The 21,596-nt window shown below is 46.9% G+C and overlaps 1 protein-coding gene across 2 annotated transcripts; it reads right to left on the reverse strand.

The window, feature by feature from the left end:
- Positions 1-8,673: 8,673 nt before the first annotated feature.
- Positions 8,674-21,541, reverse strand: LOC135303956 (serine/threonine-protein kinase PAK 3-like). 2 transcript variants are annotated; one of them, XM_064426262.1, is made up of 13 exons: positions 21,303-21,541; positions 20,321-20,358; positions 19,400-19,531; positions 17,494-17,829; positions 16,790-17,081; positions 15,818-15,881; positions 15,077-15,125; positions 14,202-14,314; positions 13,416-13,533; positions 12,631-12,730; positions 11,985-12,181; positions 10,540-10,677; positions 8,674-9,191 (listed from the first exon to the last, which is right to left on the reverse strand). In XM_064426262.1, the coding sequence occupies exons 1-13, from the start codon at positions 21,379-21,381 to the stop codon at positions 9,069-9,071; spliced, it is 1,779 nt and encodes a 592-aa protein (XP_064282332.1). In that variant the 5' UTR covers positions 21,382-21,541; the 3' UTR covers positions 8,674-9,068. The 2 variants fall into 2 exon arrangements, with proteins under 2 accessions (XP_064282332.1, XP_064282333.1); XM_064426263.1 differs by lacking the exon at positions 10,540-10,677 and having other exon boundaries at positions 21,303-21,540.
- Positions 21,542-21,596: the final 55 nt, after the last annotated feature.

Here is a 21,596-nt window from a genome sequence, read left to right on the forward strand (position 1 = left end):
TAGGCATTTTTCAAATAACACACACGCAAAATGAAAAGAAAATCCCCCTGTTTTAATTAGAAACCCTGGGACAGGACAAATTGAAGGTCCTTTCTGATTAACCACTTGGGGCAAAGGGTATGCTTCTGTCTCTACAGGTGCAGGAATTAAGTGGATCCCAGTGAAAAACATCAAACCATATCACACCCCAGAAGGTGTTGATGAGTCCAAGACTGTAGAAGCAAGTACACAGACGTCAGCTGAACAGAGGGATCACGGGTCACACCTGACATTCCTTGTTCATTGCTGGGACCTGCAAACTCTGATTTTATGCTGTTTATAAATGTGTCAATTGTTGGTTTTGTAGAGCTTTTTTGGCAAAAGTGTGGTTTTTGTTTTGTGACATTATAGATCCCCTCTATTGGGTTTTCAAAAGTGAAGTTTTTATTAAAGGTCAAAAGCAAAGTTTTTAAATTGAGGAAGATATGGGAGGTTCTTTTGCCAAAAATTAGCTCACGAAAAGAATGGAGCAAAATTGAATGATACACTGATGTTGGTTGTTTTTAATTGTTTAACAATTTAACAAACTAATGCCAATATCACTGCAATAACACAGTGATATTAAACAGATGTTAACATCTGTTTAATATCACTGTTAAACAGATGTTAAGATTGTTGGGCATGCTACCCTTTGAAATAGAACAGCTGTTGATTTTTTCTTTTTCCTGGCACATGGACATGGTTGTGAGGAATTTGTGGATTGTGTTGCATGAACCTGTCTGATCATTCTGAATCCATCCACAAAAGTATACAAAAGCTGAAAGATTTGACAGCTCCAATTAAAGAAGATGGTGGTTCCTGGTTAGATGATTTGTTCCTAGGATGGAGCCTTGCACCTTGACAAAGGGAACTTTGTAAAATAGGTCTATATGTGTTGGGTGTTTTGGCAGTGATACTGTAGTAATACCTTGCATACTTCGGTGCGTGCCACAAATGACGGACAAAACTATCAAAGAAGTATTTAGCATATAAGAGACATAGGTAGGAAATGGATTCACAGAGAGTTCTCAAAATCTCACAGAGATGGTGGATGAAGGTATTGACATAGAAGAAGGTTTTGAATTAAGACCTTGGAACGGGTGAGACTTCTTCTGACAATGACTTGTAATTGCTATCAGACATGACTTATGCCCTTTGAACTGACTGGACTTTCACAACATTAAAATTGCTGTGTTGTAAAATAGCAAGGCTTAATGTGAGCAAAAAGGATGCTTTAAGCAAGTAAAAAGCCGATATACTATAGTAAAGCTATGAAACGCAAGGCAGTTAATAAATGACACGGTTATGAAGGGTTTTTTTAGTCAAACCGAGAGGGAGAATTGTGGGAATCCTTAAAATCAGAAGGTTTTGGGAAAGCTGCAAAAGGCAGGGCTCAAAGACATAAGAACTGCAATTAGAGCTAATCAGCAGCCATAAGTCAGCAGCAAAATTACATAAGACGTAAAAAAGTAAGGACAAATGGAACAATGGTCTTTGTAGTAACGCTTGGCTAGAATAACTCCCTAAGCTACAGAAAAGTATATCTAGTGAGATATTAGGAAGTTCGAAGCTTAATAATGGAGCTCTGTGCATTGTACTTTAAGGCTTACAATGGGTATTTCATTCCAAATAAGCAAGCATTGTTTGAACAAAAGGTACCTGTGCTTCTAGGGGTTGGATAGAACTATTGTCAATATGCTTTTGCTTTGTGGGATTGGTCAAAAAAGTTTACTTTTTTAAGGTAAGGTAACATTAAGTTCTTTGTGTGCTGCCGGGGACGTGAGCTGTTGGCATCTTCCCATTGTCATAACCATGTAATGAGAGTGGAAACCAAACAGCTGGAAAACAAACAGCTCGAGGCGCGTTCCTCAGCATTCCCGTCCCGTTGATGAATTGACACAGACCCCTGGCCAGCAATGCTCTCCTCTCAGGAAATGTGGAGGGACATGGAGTTATTCAGCTTTGTGAAGAACAGGCCCCAGGAAGACTTTAGCTCCACTTCCCAAAACTTCAGGGTGGCTTTGAAGAAAGTGGGAGACAGCTTTTTTAACAGGACCAGTTACAATAGGATGTGGTCTAATATTTTAAGGAATAGATTGTAAACAAATCAAGTTCTTATATGAACTGTCCATGAGGTAGGTAGACTTCAGGATGCTTGTCTGTGGTTTCCACTGAAGTGTATTTTAGGCAGCTGAATATCATAGGGTTATTATACTGTTATATTATTTACTTAAGAGTCAAAGATGCACCTTCACAACAACCCCTTTTTCCCCTTTTTTCTTTGTATAATAAATAAAAATAAGGACAAAACATGGGTTTTGAGCTCTGCCTGAGTCTCTTTTTCACTATGAGAACCTGAGAAAAACCTCTTCTGGATGAGGCTTTTTTCATTTCTCTCAACGGAAAAAGAGAATCTAGGTTTAATAATATATTTTTCTTTACCAGCCAAGTTCATGGCTTGATCAGGATCATGAGCTTGGTTGGGGGAGGTTTTTTGTATTTATACTTTAAAAACAAACTTTTACTAATATCTAGTGCACGAAAACTTTAGACATGAATAACAGTGCAAGTAATCCACCCTTCTCCCCTTGTTAAAAGTTATACATTTTGTTAGTGATTTAATAGATGACTTTTAACTTTTAAAATGTGTCTTGGTTTGAAATGACAGATGTCTGCTGAGGAAGGCAGAAACCTCCACTGAAATGGAAAATGTGAAACCCCTCCTTACAAATTGTTGTAGTTTTGAAATTAAGGGGGCCTCTCAGGCAAAGATGCGGGAGCAGGAATAACAGTTCTTTATTAGGGAAGAAAATAAAAGTCAAATAAACAATGCAGTAATACAAAACAACACTGCCAGAGTCAGAATACAACCTGACACCTGTCAGCGATGGAGAGAGATGGAAGACTGACTCAGTGATAGAATCCAATTTTATTGTGGGATACAAACACTTTTATATTATATACTACTTCAGGGAGACTAGTAATGTGTACTACATTGATTAGGTTAAAATCACATACACAAACTTATGCATATAACAACATCTCCTGCTTGCAGAGTTTAATGGGATTTTCTTTTTCTGGTAAACCTCTTTGATTTAATCTTCTTGCAATCTAACTTTCAAAGTTCCATTTGCTTTTGCCAAGGCATCCTGTTATCAAATCTCTTATGTTAACCAGGTCCAAAGTCCATCATCTGCCTTGTGTCCTCCAACACTCCAAGAGACACCTGTTGGTCAGGGGGTTGGTAGCAGTCCAATTGGAATGATGGCTGCCGTCCTCCTGGAGTGTCAGGTGTGGTTCTGTTGAAGCAGTGATCCTGTAGAAAGGTGTAGTCATCCTCTCAAGATCCAGTGGTGGTGTAGATGGGCCTGGGAATCCAGTGGAAAAGGCTGTCCTGGTGTCCAAAATCTCAGATGATATCCAGTTAGGAATGCTTGGCTCCTCCCTCTGGGCAGAGCTTCTCACAATGTGGGATGATGTAGTTTTATCAGTCATGCTGTGGCACTCAATGGCCCATTAACAGCAGATGTGTCCCCAGAGGGAGGATTGGTCATGGAAGAGATAAAGAAAACTGCCCAATTAAGAGAAGATAACAGAGCCACACCTCTAACAGATGGCAAATAGAATACACACATTACCTTGCAATCTAGGACAAAATGATGACAAGTGGTAGAACTTCAGTGAAAGAACTTTGCAGCAGTAATTTGGTTATGACAAATTGATATTTTTTTTTTTAAAATTAGTATCTTAGTGGATATCCCTTGGATCTTAACCATCCTTCTTGAAACAAGGCAATAATAATTAGTAGGAGTACTAGGAAAACACATATTAATAGACACACTAAGGTTTCCTTGATGCACAGCAGTTATTGCCTGAAGAAGAAATAGCACATTTTCCCAATTATAGGCCTATTGATTTTGGTCCTAACAATTGCAAACAGTCATAATGAGTATTGTTCTATGAACTCTAAGGCATATTTTACAAACAGTTGTACATTTTTCTAACTTTTGTGTGATAACCCTTCAGTGTGTTTGTTAGAGTTTTTGGAACATGACAGCCTTGATTTGAAAAGCTTTGTAGGGCAATGTTGGCTTTCTGTTGGACTTGGTGAGAAAGTGGCCCTCTCTCAGCTACTGTGAAATGGCCGTGGCATGTGGCCAGCAGCATCTTTTCAGGACGGCTTGCTTGCTATTGCTGACACGGTCCCACACCCTCGCACGCTTCTTTCCACTGAATTTTGTTGGTTGGGCCCTTGCAGGGGCTTTTCCTACACTCTGCTTCTGGCTTTGGTGTCTGCAGCTCTTCTCAGATCCGACCTTGGAGGCAGGCTCGGGGCTCGGGGGCAGGGCCACTCCCGATGCAGACACGCTGGGCTCCAGGGAGGGGTGACTTTGGAGCCAGTCCACTCGGTTTCCGTGGTGATGGGAATTGCGGCGGCCCCGGTGCGAATGGTGGGGGGCGATCTCAGTGGCTGCGTGGCACGGTGTAATGGCTGCGGAATTCCCCTGTAACCTGGGAGGGCTTGGAGCGGCTGCATGGCATGGTGTCCCCGGTGGGGAGCAGAAGCGTTCCCCACATGGTCTGCTCCCCCAGGGCAGGGCAGCGTGGTGTGCCCGCCCGGGTCAGCTGCCGGGACTGTGGCGGCCGCCATCTCTCCACGTGTCTGGATTGTGCAATCGGCGCCACCGGCCCTCTGGACGACACCGGCGTCCTTGGCTCCGGCAGCCCCCGGATGGTCTCTGTTTTCCGGGATTCCCCCACTCCCTGGGGCTGTGCTGGTTCCCACAGCCGCTCCACATTGGTCAGCCACAGTCCCAGTAGCAGAGCACGTTTTCACAGCGGCCGGGGCCTGCCGGCTCCCGCGGCAATGCCAGCTCACACACAGGGTGGAACGAAGGGGCGGCTGCGCTGCTGCCCTTCCCCCTTTGCCTTTCATAATCCAGTTCTTTAATAAGTCCAGAACAAGTGTCCATGGTTTTATAATACCAATGGCTGCATCATCGCCAAATGAGACTGCCTCAAATATATTTTGTCCAGCCCTCTCCCAAAAGGGCAAATCTAAAGCATCCCCTTTTGATACGTGCAGCTCATGGTTTTCGCACCATGTGAATAAAGCTTGTAGAGCTCGCTCATCGTGGTTTATTTCTCTTCTTTGGAGGACGAAAATCAGTACCTTCGTTACAGAGTTTTCTGGTCCTGACATCCAAGCTCCCATGGTCTCCTAAGTGATTCCAGTCCACAAATACAGGGCTAGAAACCTCGCAGCACTTTATGCTACTTAGCAAAGTCCCAGGTTTTCACCATATCAGCTCTGTCACCATTCCCAGCTCCCAGGCTGTATTTCTCCAGTTCCAAACACCAATTTGGGCCTGTTGCTCTTGTAATCTGGTTCCCACACCGTTTCCCAGCTCTTACGCTGCTTGTAATCCGGTTGTACACCGATTTCCAGCTCTAACGCCGTGTGTCTCCTTTGCTCTGTGCTTCTGAGTTCTTATCACTTCAGGGTTCACCACGTGTTAGGTCATGTCTGGGGATTGTGGGTGCAGGAGACAGAGATCACTCAGCCCCAAGGTTTGTGTGGCACAGAGAGGGTTTATTTCCCAGCCTACCCCTCACACAGAGCATTTGAAAGACCCGGTCTGCATATTCTCATTGGTCTGAACTCCACACCCCCTCGGCATCTGGCCAGTGAAATGCTTGCAGCTTCCTAAGAGATCTGACTGGGAGAAGCCCCTGGCAGTCAATCCCGGGGCTTGGCAGCAAGCTCATCTCTGACATTTGGGAGCACCAGCCAATGGGTGCCTTCTTTCTCTTCAGTTCTGTTAGGTCTCGGTTTGGTTTCAGTTATGTCAGGTTGGGACTAAAGGCACAAAAAGGGTGCCATGTTTACAATAAAGGGATCTCCTTTAGATGCATGAGGGGATCTGTGTCACTTTGTTCCCCACTGCTGCATCCAAATCTGCCTTTTGGGAGTGCTAATTCACTAAACAGTCACTATACACAAACAAGGCATGGGCTATAATTCTCAAAAAACTTCAAATTGTCTCAAGCCGTTTTGTTTTGTTTTGTTTGTTTGACAGAACACCTACTTTATGTGTGAGGTAGAGAGTTATATCTTACAGACTGCCTTAAAATAAGAGATACTGGAACCCCACCAAATCAGATCAACCAAAGCACTCCTAATCTATTACTAAGTATTAACAAGGTCTGAACTTATATTTTCTGTCTCAAGACTTTGTATGTACATCCATCCACACAATACCACTGTGATTAACTACACTGACACACAGGTTTGCATAAAGATTATTTTCCCAAATACACTGGAGTATGGTAGAGCAAAAGAAAACCTTGATTGCAGTGTCTAAAGACATTGCACGTGGTTAAATATTCCCTTTCTGTTCACAACTTTAAATTAAAATTTACACCTTTATAACTAAAGGTACTATAAATAAAGGCACTAGAGGTTCCCATGAACTCCACAGATCTTTGAGAGGTGTTTGAAGGCTAGGTCTGTATACACAGAAGTGCTTCATCAGCAGGTTTTAAGTTGCAGAGTTTTCTGACTATTTGCCACCTGTCACTTCTGTTTACAGTGGATATAAAATAATTTTCATGCTGAAAATCATTAACAACTACCTTCCATATTTATTCATGGTTAAGCACTCATGCCAGCTCCTGTTGAAGTCAAGAGCAGGTTTCTGAAAATAGCAGGAATAGGATTAAACCTAAAAGGTCTGCCACTGCTATCACTGAAATATTAATTGGCATGTTTTCTTAATTTTCAACCAAAATATGACCATGGCTTTTAATGTTGGGTTTTTGCAGCCAGTATGCAGATATAATAATCACAGAACTGAGGTCATTTGATATTACAGAAAGGTTAAAAACTAGGCATGGGATGGTCATAATGAAAATTTCTAACTAACAAAAACTGGTTTGTCCTGCAGCCTTGAACTCATGTCCTTATACCCTTCCCAAAAGAAAACCTAATCACTGAAGATGCATCATCATCCCAAAAATATGTTGAAATTAGGCTCGTGATTCCCTCAGAGAGCTAGGAGGTAATATTTTGCTGCAGCCAAAAGGTTATTAGAAAAAAGAATGAAAGCTGTTGGTGCTAGGTGGTGTTAGTTCTGGTTTGCATTTGTTCCAGTTGATTTCTTGGGTGTTGCTGTGAGCTGGAAAAGGGGCAGGCTTGAACACCAGAGTAAAAGAGAGGTAGGAGAAGAGGAGAGGGGACAGAAAAGTAGGCTGTCAGGAGAGAAGAGAAGTTGCCTAGCACCCAGCCAAAGGGGAAGGGGACAGGGATCACCCAAGGCTGTGAAAAGCAATCAAAAGCAGCATTGTGTTGGTGTGTGTGCATGTTCAGCTCTTAGGAGACAGAGATACACAGCCGGCTCAGTTGAATCCTTACTAAGAAGAAGGTTCTCTTTTGCTTTAATGACTTTGTCTCCACTTAATGGTAATTAAGAATTTGTTTATTTCTAACACCTCTCTCCCAGCAGCTCAGAGGGGCATTGCACAGCACTTGTTGTGCTCCAGAGAGCACAAAGCAGGCTGGCCTGGTGGCCCTGAATATTTCTGCAAAACACTCTGCATTTCACACCTTTGCTGTGGCTCAGGGCAGAACTGCAGGCCTGCAGGCGCTTCCTGGCAGAGCTGTGGGAGGCACTGGCTCCTGCAGATGTGAGCTGCCATGCTGTCAGTGCCTCAGGCTGGCCTGGGTTGCCCTGGCAGAAGTGCCGTGCCTGAAGGACGCTGCCCTGTGCTCCAGCCTGCCCAGCAGCCCGGCTCCCTGCGCCGCTGCCCAGAGTGCTGCACACACTGCTGCCCTTTGCCAGGAGTCACAGGGCAGCCGGCAGAAGAGTAGGAATCCTCAGCCAGGCCACCGGCCCTCGGCTGCCCCTGGCCTTCCTCTGCTCCTGGGCAGACTCCAGACGGCCAATGCCTCCAGTCTGGGCTGTGCCCAGCACGGCTACGCTTCCCCTCGGGAGCAGCCAGCTGCCACCTGGGCTCTGAGAGCGGAGGATTCGCCCGCTGCCAGGAAGAGGCACCCAGGGCCCGGCTGCTGCCTCCTGCAGCTCCAAGGGCCTCCTTCCAGCCTGCCTCTGCCCAGGCTCAGGCTGCTCCGGGCTCTGCCAGGCCTCTGCTGGGGCTGCACCCCGGCCAAGGCCGGGCCCGCTCTCACCTCACAGGCACTGCCAGCTCTGCACCAGAGGAGACCTTTCAGAGCCCCCTCTCTGATCCTTCTGCTTTCTCACTTGAGCAAGGCTCTCCTTCTGCCAAAGAGATTGCACTTGGGGATACAAACCCAAGTGGCAGGAACTCGAATGCTCCTGAGTCACAGCAGAGAGCCTGCATCCGCATAGAGTATTTGGGCTGTCCCATTTCTCCTTTGTTTTTTCATGCAAACGCCATTGCCCTTTCTACCTCAAATAGAGGTACCACAGCAGACCAAAACCAGACACGTGGGTCATATTCCAAAAGCAGCATGGTCTGGAGGGGATAAATGAAGATGAGCATTCCCCAATTTGACACCATGCTAAAGACACTGTAGGTGTGACTTCCTCCTTTAACAAACAACAGACATTTTACAAGGAAATCATGAGCTTATTCACAGAAGAAGAAGAAGAAGGAAGGAAATTACAAGGAGAGTTTTGGTTTGAAATATTTTATTAACTTCAAATCCTACTCCGCACACCTATTACAAAATCATACCCTAACCCTAACCCCTTAAGACTAGTTGTAACCCTAACACTAAACCTAAACCTAAGCCTAGTCATAACAGTAACTCTAACCGTAACCGCAGGACTAAACCTAGTCCTAAGCCTAACCCTAAGCCTAAGCCTAACCCTAAGCCTAAGCCTAAACCTAAACCTAAGCCTAAACTTACACCTAAATCTAAGCCTAAATCTAAGCCTAAACCTAAGCCTAAGCCTAAACCTAAGCCTAAATCTAAGCCTAAACCTAAGTCTAAGCCTAAGCCTAAGCCTAAGCCTAAGCCTAAGCCTAAGCCTAAGCCTAAGCCTAAACTTTACCTTTATCCTAACCTACAATCCTGCTCTAAGGTGGTTGATAACTAAGTGGTGCTGTCTTGTCTCCTTCCTCTTCCTCACTGCAACAAGCAGTGGCACCAGGCTGGATGCAGGCTCAGCAGATGTTATAAATGGATGCTGCACAAAGGAAAAAAGAAAATCAAGAGAAGTCAATGAACCATGACTTTCCAAACTCAGTGCTTCACAGGATTCACAGGGCTCCTAGAAAGATCCAGAAAGATGGACCATCTGCACCTCAATCATCATGTGCAAGACCTTGCCATCACAGGCAAACCTGGCCCAGAATCCCACTCATCCTTTTATGAAGGTGTTTTCATCTTGCTGGGATTTTTGCACTGACAGTGCTCTAGAAATGGTGCTTTCAGTCCTTGGAGTTTCTTCCTTTCAGGAAACTCCAAAGCCTCACATGGGTTCCTCACTTTGAACAACAGGCACTGTGTTGATTTCCACAGGGAGACAGAGCAGTGTCTACCTTTCCATGCCCTGCCCCTCCTGTGCTGGATGGCACCTTCCTTCCCAGCAGGGACAGCCCAGTGGCACTGGCTGCTGCACTTCCCTCTCTGCCACACGAGCTGGCAGTAACCCTGGGGCAGTTCCTGTCTGCTTGAGCGTGCCAGGCAGCAGATGGGGCTGGGACAAGTCCCTCTCAGCTCTCCCTGTTTGCGTGCCAGAAACCTCGAAGGGTGGGCTGGGGGCACAAACCAGGGCCCCTCAGAGGCTCACAGTGAGCCCCCCACAGCCCCTCCTGCCCACAGCCAAATCTCTGACCACTCAGCCAGCCTGGCTTCCTTGGGTTCCTGCACCACCTTTGCATGTCTCTGTACCCTGCATTGCTCTACTTCAATTCTTTTGCCATTGGATAAAATGGAGCACACCATCAAATTACGAAACAGGGCAGCAGAAACAGTCAGAGGACAGAGTACCTGTCCTCTCAGGAAATGCGGAGAGAGGTGGAGTTATTCAGTTGTGTGAAAAACAGGCCCCAGAGAGGCACTTATTGCCACTTTCCAAAACTTCAGATTGGCTTTGAAGAAAGTGGGGGACACCTTTTTGAACGGGACAAGTTACAACAGGATGTGGGTGAAAAATTTTAAACACACAGGGGATCAAGTCAGAGTAGGTCGAAGGAAGAAATTGTTTCCTCATGGCATGGTGCCACCCTGGCATGGGTTGCCCCAAGAGCTTGTAGTTGCCCTGTCCCTGGAACCATTCCAGGTCAGGTGGAAAATGGCTCTGAGCAATCTGATCTCTTTAAAGATGTCCCTGCTCATTGCAGGACACTTGCACCAGATGACCTTTACAGGGCCCTGCCAGCCCAGCCCAGTCTAGGACTCCTCACCATTTTCATTTGAAGAGCACCAAGAGTGGAGGTGAGGAGGAAGGGGTGATCTGATGCCTTGGACTTCAGTAGAGGAGGAGCCCATCCCTCACACCCTGTTTCACCTGCAGCCCCTTTGCATTTTACCTGCAGGAGCTCCTTGGCAGACCAGCGCCGCTCCTCGTCTGTCTGCAGGCAGCAGCTCAGGAAGTCACGCAGCCAAGCTGAGAGGAGCTTGGGATGCAGCAGCTGTGGGGTCCCTATTGAGGCTATCATGAATTTAGCCTGGAGAAAAAGGAAACACCTGCTGCTTTCCCCATCTGTAACTGCTCTCCCACATCCCACTGTTTAAATCCTGTTCTTCAGTGGCAGTTTCTGCCCTGGCAGAGACCCAGAGATGGCTTTCCTTCACCTACAAAAAACCCAAACCCCGATGCAGCCACAGCTTTTCCAACATCCCTCAAATCTTGCCATGGCTGCTGATTTCATTGACCTACTCAGTGGGAACTACATCAACAAAAACACGTTTGCTTCTCTGAGGATTCACACCAGCTTGACAGGCTTTTAGGAAGAGGGACTTTACTATACTAATTCCAAGGATTAGTACATGAACGGCATCACTGCAGTGCTTGTTGGTCCCTTAAGCACAACTGCCATAGAACAAAACTCATCAAGCTTTTTCTCCTGTTCTTGAAAACAATGGTAATTGGAAGGAAAGAAAGGAAATCCATCAGTTATTCCCCAGGTAAGGCAACTAACACCTACAATCTCATATTCCACACAGACACATTAAGATGCCTGCAGAAATGTGTTGGGATGAAAATGCCTGCTTGGGCACACAGGAAACACCTGCAGCTCTGTCTCTCAACTGTCTGAAAATTTCAGCTTCTCTTATGTGGAAAAGAAAAGCTTTTCATGGTCAGAAGAAGGAGAGGTGCCATCACTATGGTCACTCTCTGCTCTTTTGGATACTCAAGTCAATGCATTAATGGTAGGCCCATCCCAGAAAGTGCCAGGATACACTGGGAGGTTTTGTCAGGCTCACCACATCACCAGGTGCTGGCTTGGTGACGTGGAGAACGTGGCTTCAACTGTGAGAGAAACATGGTCACTGAGTGTTTCACAAGAAGCAGAAGAGACTCTGTGGTCTCTACACCCTCCTGCCCAGATTTCAGGCAAGCTTCCCAGAAAGAAGAAACTGCACAGGGGATGCAGTCCCCCTCTGAAAACCACAGTTTTAGAAACTCTGTTTGGTTTGGGTTTCCTTCCTTCATTTCTGGAAGCATAAGAGTAGTTCTAAGATTCTTGTTTCATATTATTGGAGCCATCTACGCAGACAAATAACTGGAACCACTTATAACCCAAAGGCAAGTGTTGCCTGAGAATGGAGTTTTTTTGCATGTGGTAAGGCTTGAGTTCCCCCACTGATGCAACCAAAACTACAGCAGACACTGATGTGTTGCAGGGACATTTTTAGGAGGGCACTGTGCTGGAAGTACTTCCAGCAGATGGCAATGGGATTTTGTCCAATGGCACACAGAACATGGGACAGGTGAGAAAGACAGCGGGATCAGTGAGGATTTGCTCCTTACCGAGGCAGGACTCTGGTTCCAGTAAGGAGGTTCTTGTTCCACCATTTCAATTCCCACAATTCCAAAAGACCATATGTCCACTTTGGGGCCATATGGTTGACACGTCACCACTTCAGGTGCCATCCACCAAGCAGTCCCTGCTAACGAGCTCCGTATATTCTTCTCAGGAGTGAGTTGAGTAGAGAGGCCAAAATCGGCTGAGGAGAAAGCAAAACAACTGTTGTTATTTTATTCTGTGCAATTAGGAAACCAAGCAAAATAATTTCTCTGTAGAAGTTTGAGAATGTGCTGTTCAATGTCCTGGACAACTGTCCCTGCTCTGTTTTCTCAGGTCTTTAGCCAAGGAAATATGGCATTGGCGACTTAAAAAATCCTCACATTTTTTTACACTACCTCCAGCAGTGGCTTTTGTTCTTTGGAAGCTTTAGACCTGTAGCTCCCTCCCTGTGGAAGGGACACACAGAGCAACACCACTCTTGGCTGCTTGTTCCTTGTCATGCCTCTGAGCACATTGCAGCCGTGTCACCAGCTCACAGCAGATGTCCCTGCACTGTCACCAGCACCATTTCTGGGGAGCTGGCAGTCACTCCAAGCAGCCCCACACCCACATCCCTGGAATGTTGCACCTGACCAAGAATACACTGACCCAGCTTGACAGATCCGTCGGTTCTGAGGAGGATGTTGCTGCTCTTCACATCTCGGTGGATCACGTGGTTGGAGTGAAGAAAATCCAGTCCTTGCAGGCACTGAGAGAGGAAACAGAAACAAGAAGGCAAAACTAAGTGATGTGATTTCATCACATAAGAAAGGACACAAAGAATCAAAAAGATTCCCTCTCCAGAGGAATGGGAAAAAATGGCAGAAGACAGTGCCACTGAGAGGAAGAGCTTGCTGCTGCAACACTTGCAGAGCAGAACCTTTCTAAGAAAAGGCATGTCAGCTTTTGAAAGAGCAACAGCTCCTGCTGTTGTAGACTGTCCCCTGCACACCAGCCAGGATGACTGCTGCTGCAGGGGATGTGCTCAGAAGCAAACAGTGCTTTGGCTGCACTCCTATCCTTTTTAGCTGAGGACTGAGAGAAACGAGTCTCTCTCTTTTCCTTTGCTGTTCCTTTCAAATCCTGCCACCAGCACCTTTGCTTTTACAGGCAAGGAATGCAGTGAAGACAGGCAAAAGTTTAGAGAGGCAAGATGGAGAAGAGCAAATACAAGAGGCAGAGCGAGAACACAACAGCAGGAGATAAGAGTACAAGAACTGAGTTCAGTGAGTGCAGGGGCACTGGCAGCCATTTCACTTGAGATTCTTCTACTTGCCCACAGCGTAGCAGCAACACAGAAACAAAGCTTGGCACATAAAACCTCTCCTGTCCTGAGCCCCTGTTTCCCAGACAATCCTGCCCAAGCCCTCGGCAGCACAGATGGGATTGCTGACCTCCCGACTGATGGCTGCCATCTCCTCTTCAGACAGGTAGCTCTTGCTGATGACATCGCTCAGGGTGCCTCCGTCCATGTACTCCATAACCAGCCAGAGTTCCTCACCCAGAAGGTAGCTGAAAGAAGGAAACAAGGGCGTGGAGATAAACATGCATGGCTACATTTATATTTCCTTCCGGGTTTCATGTTTCCAAGTCCCTTTGTGATGAGGACAGAATCAAAGGAATAGACATTCCCTCTAGGCTGGGCATTGTTTGCAGTCTGTGCAGTCTCAAGGAGAAAGGCACAGCTGTGAAAAAGGAGATGGCTTAGATGGCCAGCAAGCAAAAAGTGCAGTTTAGTAACAGCCCAGACAAAAAACCTGTCAGGCATGGTGCTTCTGGAAATAAGCACCCAGTTTTTCTGGCATGCATAGCAATGGCAAAGAGAGGCAAGGATCTAAGGGAAATCCACAAATCCACTTTAGGAAGGTTCATCAGCATTGAAGAAACTTTAAAAAATCAATCCTGTAAAACTGTGGAGACAGTGATCTTTGAGGGTATTGACTTAGAAAGATACAGCTGATCCAGGTTTTGAATATTTTTGAATAATTTTTAAACTATGTGTGCCAGGGAGGACTCATGCAGACAAGATGCACTCTCTTCTCATCTATTGGAGATGAGAAGAGAAATATTAAGAAATAATTAACAGCTCCACTTTCTGCCCCTGACCAAAGTGAGTTTTTAACCTCTCATGTTTCCTGTATGTAAATGCACATTCACGGGATAAGACCATGACCTCTCACCTGTCTAAATAATTCACAACACTGGGACTCCTATGCCTCTTCATGATCATGATTTCATTAAGGGTTAGCTGCTTCCTTTTCCGTCCTCGAAGCTTTATTTTCTTTATAGCCACCTAAAGAGACATTGAAAACCAATAACTTGAGAAGTTGGTGGCAAGAGACCACAACAGACATGGAGTGAGGGATTTTGCAATGACACAGCTGAGCTGTGCCAAACTGCCTTGTGATTAGTACTGCAGTAATTAGGAACTGACATTCCAACAGCCCATTTCTCTGCTCCCTTGGGGGGCAGTTACAGGACATGTGGGGCCACTGATGTTGCCTTGACAACTTGGTATCCGTGGTGTGTCAACTATCAGCCACAAACCTCTGACCACACTCTCTGCTGCTTTGGATGGGATTCAGAAGTAATCCAGGCCTTGATACTCTGTGGATACATCTTGGGGTATGGGCAGGGCTTAGGGCTTTTAGGGACGCCTTGCAGATCTCTCCCTATGTGCAGCTCCCAAGTGCAGCACTGCAGGTGGCTAAGGAACTGCCAGGAACTTTCAGATGTATTTGCTGGCAGCCAGAAATGAGAATTCAGGACTCTGAAGCTGTAGCCCCAAAGGGCAGTGAGGTGCTCTAAGGCACCACCTTTGTTTTAGCCTTGGAGAGCGAGTGAGCGCGTCCTTCTCTGAAAGGAACCGCTGCCCTCCGTGCCTTCCTTCTGGCAGCTGAGAAGGACAAAGCCCCAAATGTATTTTGCAGGCTGGCACCAGTCTGTGCTTCTTGTGCCTTTTCAGCACAGCTCTACCCAAAGCTCCAGTCCCAGCTCACAGCAAAGGGGAAAGGCCTCGAATGCAGCAGAGTCTGCAGGGGCTGTTGACATTTACCTCACCGCATGTGGCATTGTCGAGTGCTCTAACCACATTTCCAAAAGACCTAGAAACAAAACAGAAGCAGAGAAAGGAGAAGCTGTTTAGCTCTTGGAGTGAAAGCCAGCCCACACAGGAGATGTCTCCTGTAAATGCCCAAAACCTGCAGGATGCAGGAGGGCTCTGCCAGAAGGCAGATGATGCATTTTCCTCTCAAGTTCATGGGCACTGGACCTGTTCCTGAAGCATTGGGGTTCACTGCCTCAGCTCCTAAAGAGAGTTTGTTCTTTCATCTTGGGTTTCAGTTTCTAAACTGTGTGGTTCCTATCCTAACGACAGAGTATTTCCTTCAGCAAACCATAGGAAAGAAATGTTCCTGAGAACTGTAACCTGACAGCTTTGATAGGGGGTAGGTTGCTCTTTCATGCAAGCAAGATTCTTCTTTGTTCATTAGTGTGGCACTATGATTTTGAGACATACAAAAACGCTAAAGAAATTAACACAATGCTGTCCTATACTTGAGAGAGAAGATATTCCAGGTTCTGTCCCTTGATGCAGGCAAGACCTCGGCAGCACGGAGATGTCTCTGACAAAGCCTTCTGAGCACACTCACAAATTCTGAGCAGCGCTAAGAGATGGGACAATCTATCCAAAGGGTGTGAACATGTTTGCAGCTGGCCTGACTTCATGCTGGATAGACATTCCACCAGAAAAACTCCTGGCCCATGGCTGTGCAGAAGTAACTGCAGTTGGACTCACCCGCTGCCAATGTGTTCCAGTTCCGTGTATTTCATTGTGGGATTTTCCATGGTCACCATTCTCCCTGAGGGAAACAAAGTGCAAGATGCTCACTTTAAAGCAGAGATGCCAGCTTCCAGGAGATACAAAAGGCAGCCCCACTGTCTGGGGCTCTGAGTCCTTTGTGGTCAGCTGGGTAACAAAAACCACAACAACCACAACAGCAACAGGACATGCAGCCCTGCAGTGCAGATGGCTGGCACAGAGACTGACTTTGTCCAGTCCTTTAAAGAGTTCTCTTGACAGGAAACAAAGCACAGGGAGATGCATTCCCAGGAGAGGAGGACATCTTTTCCATCTTTCAGCAGTTTGCCAAAATAATGCCTTTCTGTTTGTAAACCACAGCAGCTCAAGCTATAACCAATCCTGACGGGGCTTTCAGCATCAGGACCCTCACCCTTCATGAGCAGGCTGAGCTCAAAGATGCCCCTCTCCCAGCTAAGGAAGGCTCCAGGCTCTGCAGTCCCACCAGCCCTCAGGGACAGGGCAGCTACCACAACAAGGCTAGCAAAGCCCAAGCAGGAGCACTGACAAGCAGTGGGAAGAAGCCACAAGCAGCCTGAGCCCCGTACAAGCTGTTGCCCCCATTCAGGACACAAAGGATGGGCTTTGAGATCAGACACAGCGAGGTGCAGATCAATGCCCTTCTTGTCCCAACAGGTGATGGCAGACCCAGAATCCACTGGGCTCTGCTCTCAGCCCCACCAGGTCTTATCTGAGAGCACAGCACTGGCAGCTGTTGTGGGCAAGAAGCAGATTGATGGGGTTGTGCTGCAGAATCACAAAGGACTTGATGTGTTTTCCTAGAGAGTGATCTGAGCAGGGCTTGGGCCAATGAGTAGGATTCTAAGAGTCATGGGAAAGATTGGGAATCAGGTATGAAAAAGTGCACAGAGTACACTGTCCCTTAGATAAGAAATATATCGGACATACCCAGTATCTGCAGATATTTCTCCTCAATCTCCCATTTTGGAGCAGCCAGGCTACTGTCAGAACTGGTGATGAACGAACTGTCCGAGCTTGACTTCCAAGATTCAACAGTATATCTTCCTCCAGGTAATGCTGCTGCAGCAGCAGGTTTAATGCCAGAGCCCATGATGTGCTGAACCTGTCGCACTTCTGGTGGGGACAGTTCCTGTGCCTCACGCCAACCTTGGGGCCCTTCATTGCCCGTTGTTTGCTGGAAGTCTTTGCAGGCTGCCAGGTGAGATGTCGACACTTGCACCTCAAGTCAAAGAGAACAAAGCAGTCAGAGACTACAGCTTGTCCCTGTCAGCCAAGAGTCATTGACTGTGAGGAAAGGGAAGGAACCCATTTACAAGGGATACAGACAGGGATTCAGTCCTCCATCTGGGTCACCATGTTCCACTGCAAAGAAACAGGGAGAGCAGCAACAGGCCATCAGGAATCAATTTGGATGACTGCTGGCCAAAAGGCCAAAGGACAAGTCCCACTGTCCAGGGCAGCAGCTGAGATTCAGCACAGCAGGAAATGTCCTTCAGAGAGACTGTGATCCACACTAGACCAGGATGGCACTCAGAGGCACGGCCCCACTCCCGGCTGCTCTGCAGTGGAAAGGCAAGAAGGGCAGAAAGCACCAGTTTGGTGACTGCAGTGGCTGTCCCTCCCTCACTCACTTCATTTTGTAGAGCCTTAGGGAGGCGGTTAAGTTTCTCTCTGATGATTTTCATTTCTTCCTCCAGCCTCTTCTCCCTTGCCTTGTTCCTGTCCTCAGATTCCTGCAGCTCTGCCTCCACATCTTCCTTGATGGTCTGTAAACAACAATGCATGGGAAGTTTCATGAGTGGAGTGGCTGCCACTCTTCCACTTACCTGTTTTTGTTGATCGCTCCTGTGCTGATGGCGATTCATCTCCTCTTGAATTCCTCTCATCTCATCTTTGTTCCTCCTCTTCACTGCCATGATGGCACTCTGAGCTTCGGGCAGCTCTGCCTGGGGCTCTGACTTGATGTTCTGTACACACAAATGCACAGCAAGTGACTGGCACAATGACACTGCTAAATTTGCTGTAATCAGAAATAAAGCACAGCCCCTCCCTGCTCCTCTGATCTCTGAGGACCAGTTGGAATGAAAGGCCATTGATATCCTGCTCAATTCCCAAACAAAACACACTCTGATTCCCTGGGCTGCAAAAAGGAACAGACATTGATAACCTGAACGTGATCTCTAATGCCATACTGGCCAGCCTGGAACCACAACAGATCCATCGGCACCAAGCTCATGAAAAACGACTTAATTTTCCAGAAGTGACACATTGGAAAATAAAATTCTAGCTGACCCACTACAAGTACTGTAAAAAGGCTGAAAATAATGAGGAAAAGTAGCATGGTAGGGAAAAAAAAGAAAATGAACAAGCCTCATCCTCCAAGAAAAGAAAAATTAACAATTTAATTAAAGGAAAAAAAAGTAAATTCCAAAAGTGGCTAAAATATTTTGATTGAGTGAGCAAAATCTGAATGTCCCTCACCAGACTCCCCATGTCCAGGCTAAAGCTCCCTCAGCACCTCGTCTCTGGGCTGCTGCTCCACACCCTTGCCCAGCTCCCATCTCCTTCTGTGCACACGCTCCAGCCCGTCAAGGACTTGCTGCTTCACAGGGCCCACAACTGCACACAGCACTCACTGCAGCTGCGGCCGCAGCGCTGCCCAGCACAGGCCGACACTCACTGCCCTGCTCCTGCTGCCCCTCTGCTGCTGACACAGCCCACCCTGCCCTTGGCCTTCTTGGCCACCTGCCCACAGGCTGGCTCTTGCTCAGCTGCTCTGGACCGGCAGCAGCCCTGCCCCCTTTTGGCCCACGCAGCTCCCTAGACACAAAGTTGCCCATCTGACTGCAAATACTGCATCCAACATTTCAACATGTCCTTCCTGCTCTGAGCAACACAAGACAGCACTCAAGGACTTGCAGCTTCACCCCCACTCCAGGCTCCAAGGCACTTTCCAAAGCTGCAGACTTCACCGCTAAAAGGAGCCACAGAAACTCACCCCTTCTGCCTTTTGCCTCACCAGAAGGCTTCGCAACTACGCGCCTCCTTTCCTTGGCCACAGGGGACAAGAATGGCTCCCCACAGCTTCACGGGCAGCACAATCATCTCCTTGCAGCTTATCAGAAGGCAAAAGGCAGCTGGGCCAAAATAATCTGTACGAGTGAAGAACTCCTCAAGAAAACTGCAGAACTCTTCCACAAGCCAAATACACCTTTCCACTCAGGAAAAACAAAAAAAGCAAGCTCTGGGACCTCCAGCACTACCACCTGTGCCCTTGGCCAATGCACTGCAGAAGCCCAGACATAGAGCTTCACTGAGCCAGGCAGCCAAAAGCCCACCCAGAGCCCCCAGCTCTTCGGTGCCTCGACATGACAGGGCAAAGGCCAATTTCCAGCTGGCACTGCCTGCAGGAATTGGCTACGTCCTGCAGGACTCCAGCACTCTGCCTCCTCGGCCAGCAACAGCAAGTGCTGGCTGCTCAGAAACTTGCACCTCTGCCTTGCACTAAAGACAGCAGCACCCACAACTGGCACTTACTCTCTTGGGATGATCAGGCTGGGCTGTGACCACGGCTGGAGTCTCGTGGTCATCTTGCTCCCTTTGCTCCTCTTTGGCTTCTTCTCCAGGAGCAGAGGGAGCCAGGGGAGAGATGGCTGTTGCATTTGTCTCCTGTGGCAAGAGAGAAGCATGAGGGACAGCCAGTTACCTACCATTTCTAACCTCATTTCTCCTGGCATTTACAACCACATCTTGTAAGGAGAACTCATCAACTGTGTTAGCAATGGCATTCTCAGTGTCTCCAACCCCATTAAAATGGGCCAATTCAACACTATATGGCTATGAATTTGATATTCCTTCCTGGCTGCTATCAGCAAGCAACGTTGTCTCTGCAAAACAGAGCTTATACTTCTTGCAAGCTCAGAAATGGACAAGTAGCAAAGAGCCAGCAACGCCGTTGCTATTGCTGCTGCAGACAGGGAAAACTACAACTGGATCAGAATCCCATCTAGTGCTGGAAAAGGGCAGGAGATGTTGTGCAGAAACCCCCTTGCTGGCTGGAGAAAGAGAAAAAGAACAGGGCTTCTCATCCTGGCATACCAAAAACACCTACAAGCCACAGGATGCAAGTGAGCCATTCCAGTGTCTAAAGCACTTGGATGCACTGAGGGCAGGTTTGGCAGGGCAACAGCCCTTGTGCTGAGCACTGTCATATGGGCATCTATGGAAATTCTTCAGTTCTCCTTCTTCAGATTTCTGAGATTGAAATTAGGAAGTATCCACTTCTGTTGTTGTTGTTGTTGTTGAAGTCATGGGAATTATTTTCTTTGGGCTTTTCTCTCTGGATTTTCTTTTGGCCGTCCTTGCTGGCCCTCTATACTCTTCTGTGTCTAGTCAAGGTGACAGCTCGCTCCCGAATTTTTAAATAGGAGGAACATGAAATCTTCCTTTCTCACTCACCTCAGGATCAGGTCCGCTGAATACATGTTTTATGTGACCTGTAGTGGGCAGGGAAAATGAATCAGATGCTGTGAGAAAAGTTCCTGGCCTGGTGAATCCCACACAAGAGTTCATCTCAAACAGAGATTATTTTCCCTTTCACAACATCCCTCCAGGAGACACATTTCATTCACACAGCCACCAAGAGATCAGGACAATGTTCTTGCTTGTTCCTACACTTCAACCTCTTTAGCCAGCAAAATAATACAAATATGATCAAGAAAATACAAATACTTCATTAACACTCAATACTCCTGTTCTAGTAAACACTTAAAATAGCTTCTAAAATCCTCTCCTTCAGGTGGTTTAAAAAAAAAAAAAATCAGTTGCATGCACTAATTCTCATTAACTTGCTGTAAACAGTTGCCCAGAAAAGCTTCCCCAAAATTCCTCTGAGCTTTGGCAGTTCTATTGTGAAACAGCACAGCAGCAGCTGCAGGGTTCAGGAGGAGACACTCACTGGTTTGGAGTTTGCACTTCTTTGCAAAGGAAATTACTCTTTTAGCACTAGGTAAAGGGTCAAGTTGGACAATCAAATTCTTTCATGACCAAATTTAGAAAGAAAGAAGCTTTCCCTGAATTCTGGGAACAGCTGCAACTGGGAACAACAGAGTTTTTAGAAGGCCTTCCGAGAAGTTCTCCCAGTCTACAGTTTCAAAGCTGTCTTGCTTGTCCCAGCAAATTGAGGAAATGACAGACCCTGTTGCCACAGACTCTCCCAGGGAGGGAAGGGAACCCCTGCAGGTTCCCTGGCAATGCTGCCCCTGTGGCTACAGACACCCCCTTTTTAGCTGAACCTCTTGACAGGAGCTTTATTAAACCAGTGGCATCCTAATGCTCTTTCTGTTTCTAAATCAGCTCAGTCACTAAGAAGGAGCAGGAAGACATACAAAAGCCGGTTATGTTACACCCTAACCTAAGTAGAGGGAAAATCTCTACTTACGTGCCAGGTGAGTCAGAAAATAGCCGGAATAAGTAACACCACAAACAGTAACCACTGCAGCAGCAAGCTGCTGAATCATTGTAGCACTGCTGTGCAAGTTTGCACGCTGTGCTCCAACACTAGAACAAACAAGGCTCCTGTCAGTGTGCAGCTGCCCACTGACAAATGCCTCAAGGCGCAGGGTGCTCCTGCTCTGAGCAAGCCCTAGGACTGCTCTGACACTGAGGCCTTCCGTGCACCAAGGCAACCTTCTCATGTCACCACTGTGACGTGGCAACCATGCCCTGACATCAC

This window comes from Passer domesticus, chromosome 6, assembly GCF_036417665.1.
Source record: "Passer domesticus isolate bPasDom1 chromosome 6, bPasDom1.hap1, whole genome shotgun sequence".
Lineage (NCBI taxonomy): Eukaryota > Metazoa > Chordata > Aves > Passeriformes > Passeridae > Passer > Passer domesticus.

Excerpts from the sequence above, each read along its gene's own strand:
- LOC135303956 (XM_064426262.1), bottom strand. The coding sequence starts at position 21,381 with ATGATTCAGCAGCTTGCTGCTGCAGTGGTTACTGTTTGTGGTGTTACT. Across the intron at positions 15,882-16,789 it reads GAAATATCTGCAGATACTGG|GGAGAATGGTGACCATGGAA; the intron begins GTATGTCCGATA and ends TGTTTCCCTCAG. Across the intron at positions 12,731-13,415 it reads TGGCAGCCATCAGTCGGGAG|TGCCTGCAAGGACTGGATTT; the intron begins GTCAGCAATCCC and ends TTCCTCTCTCAG.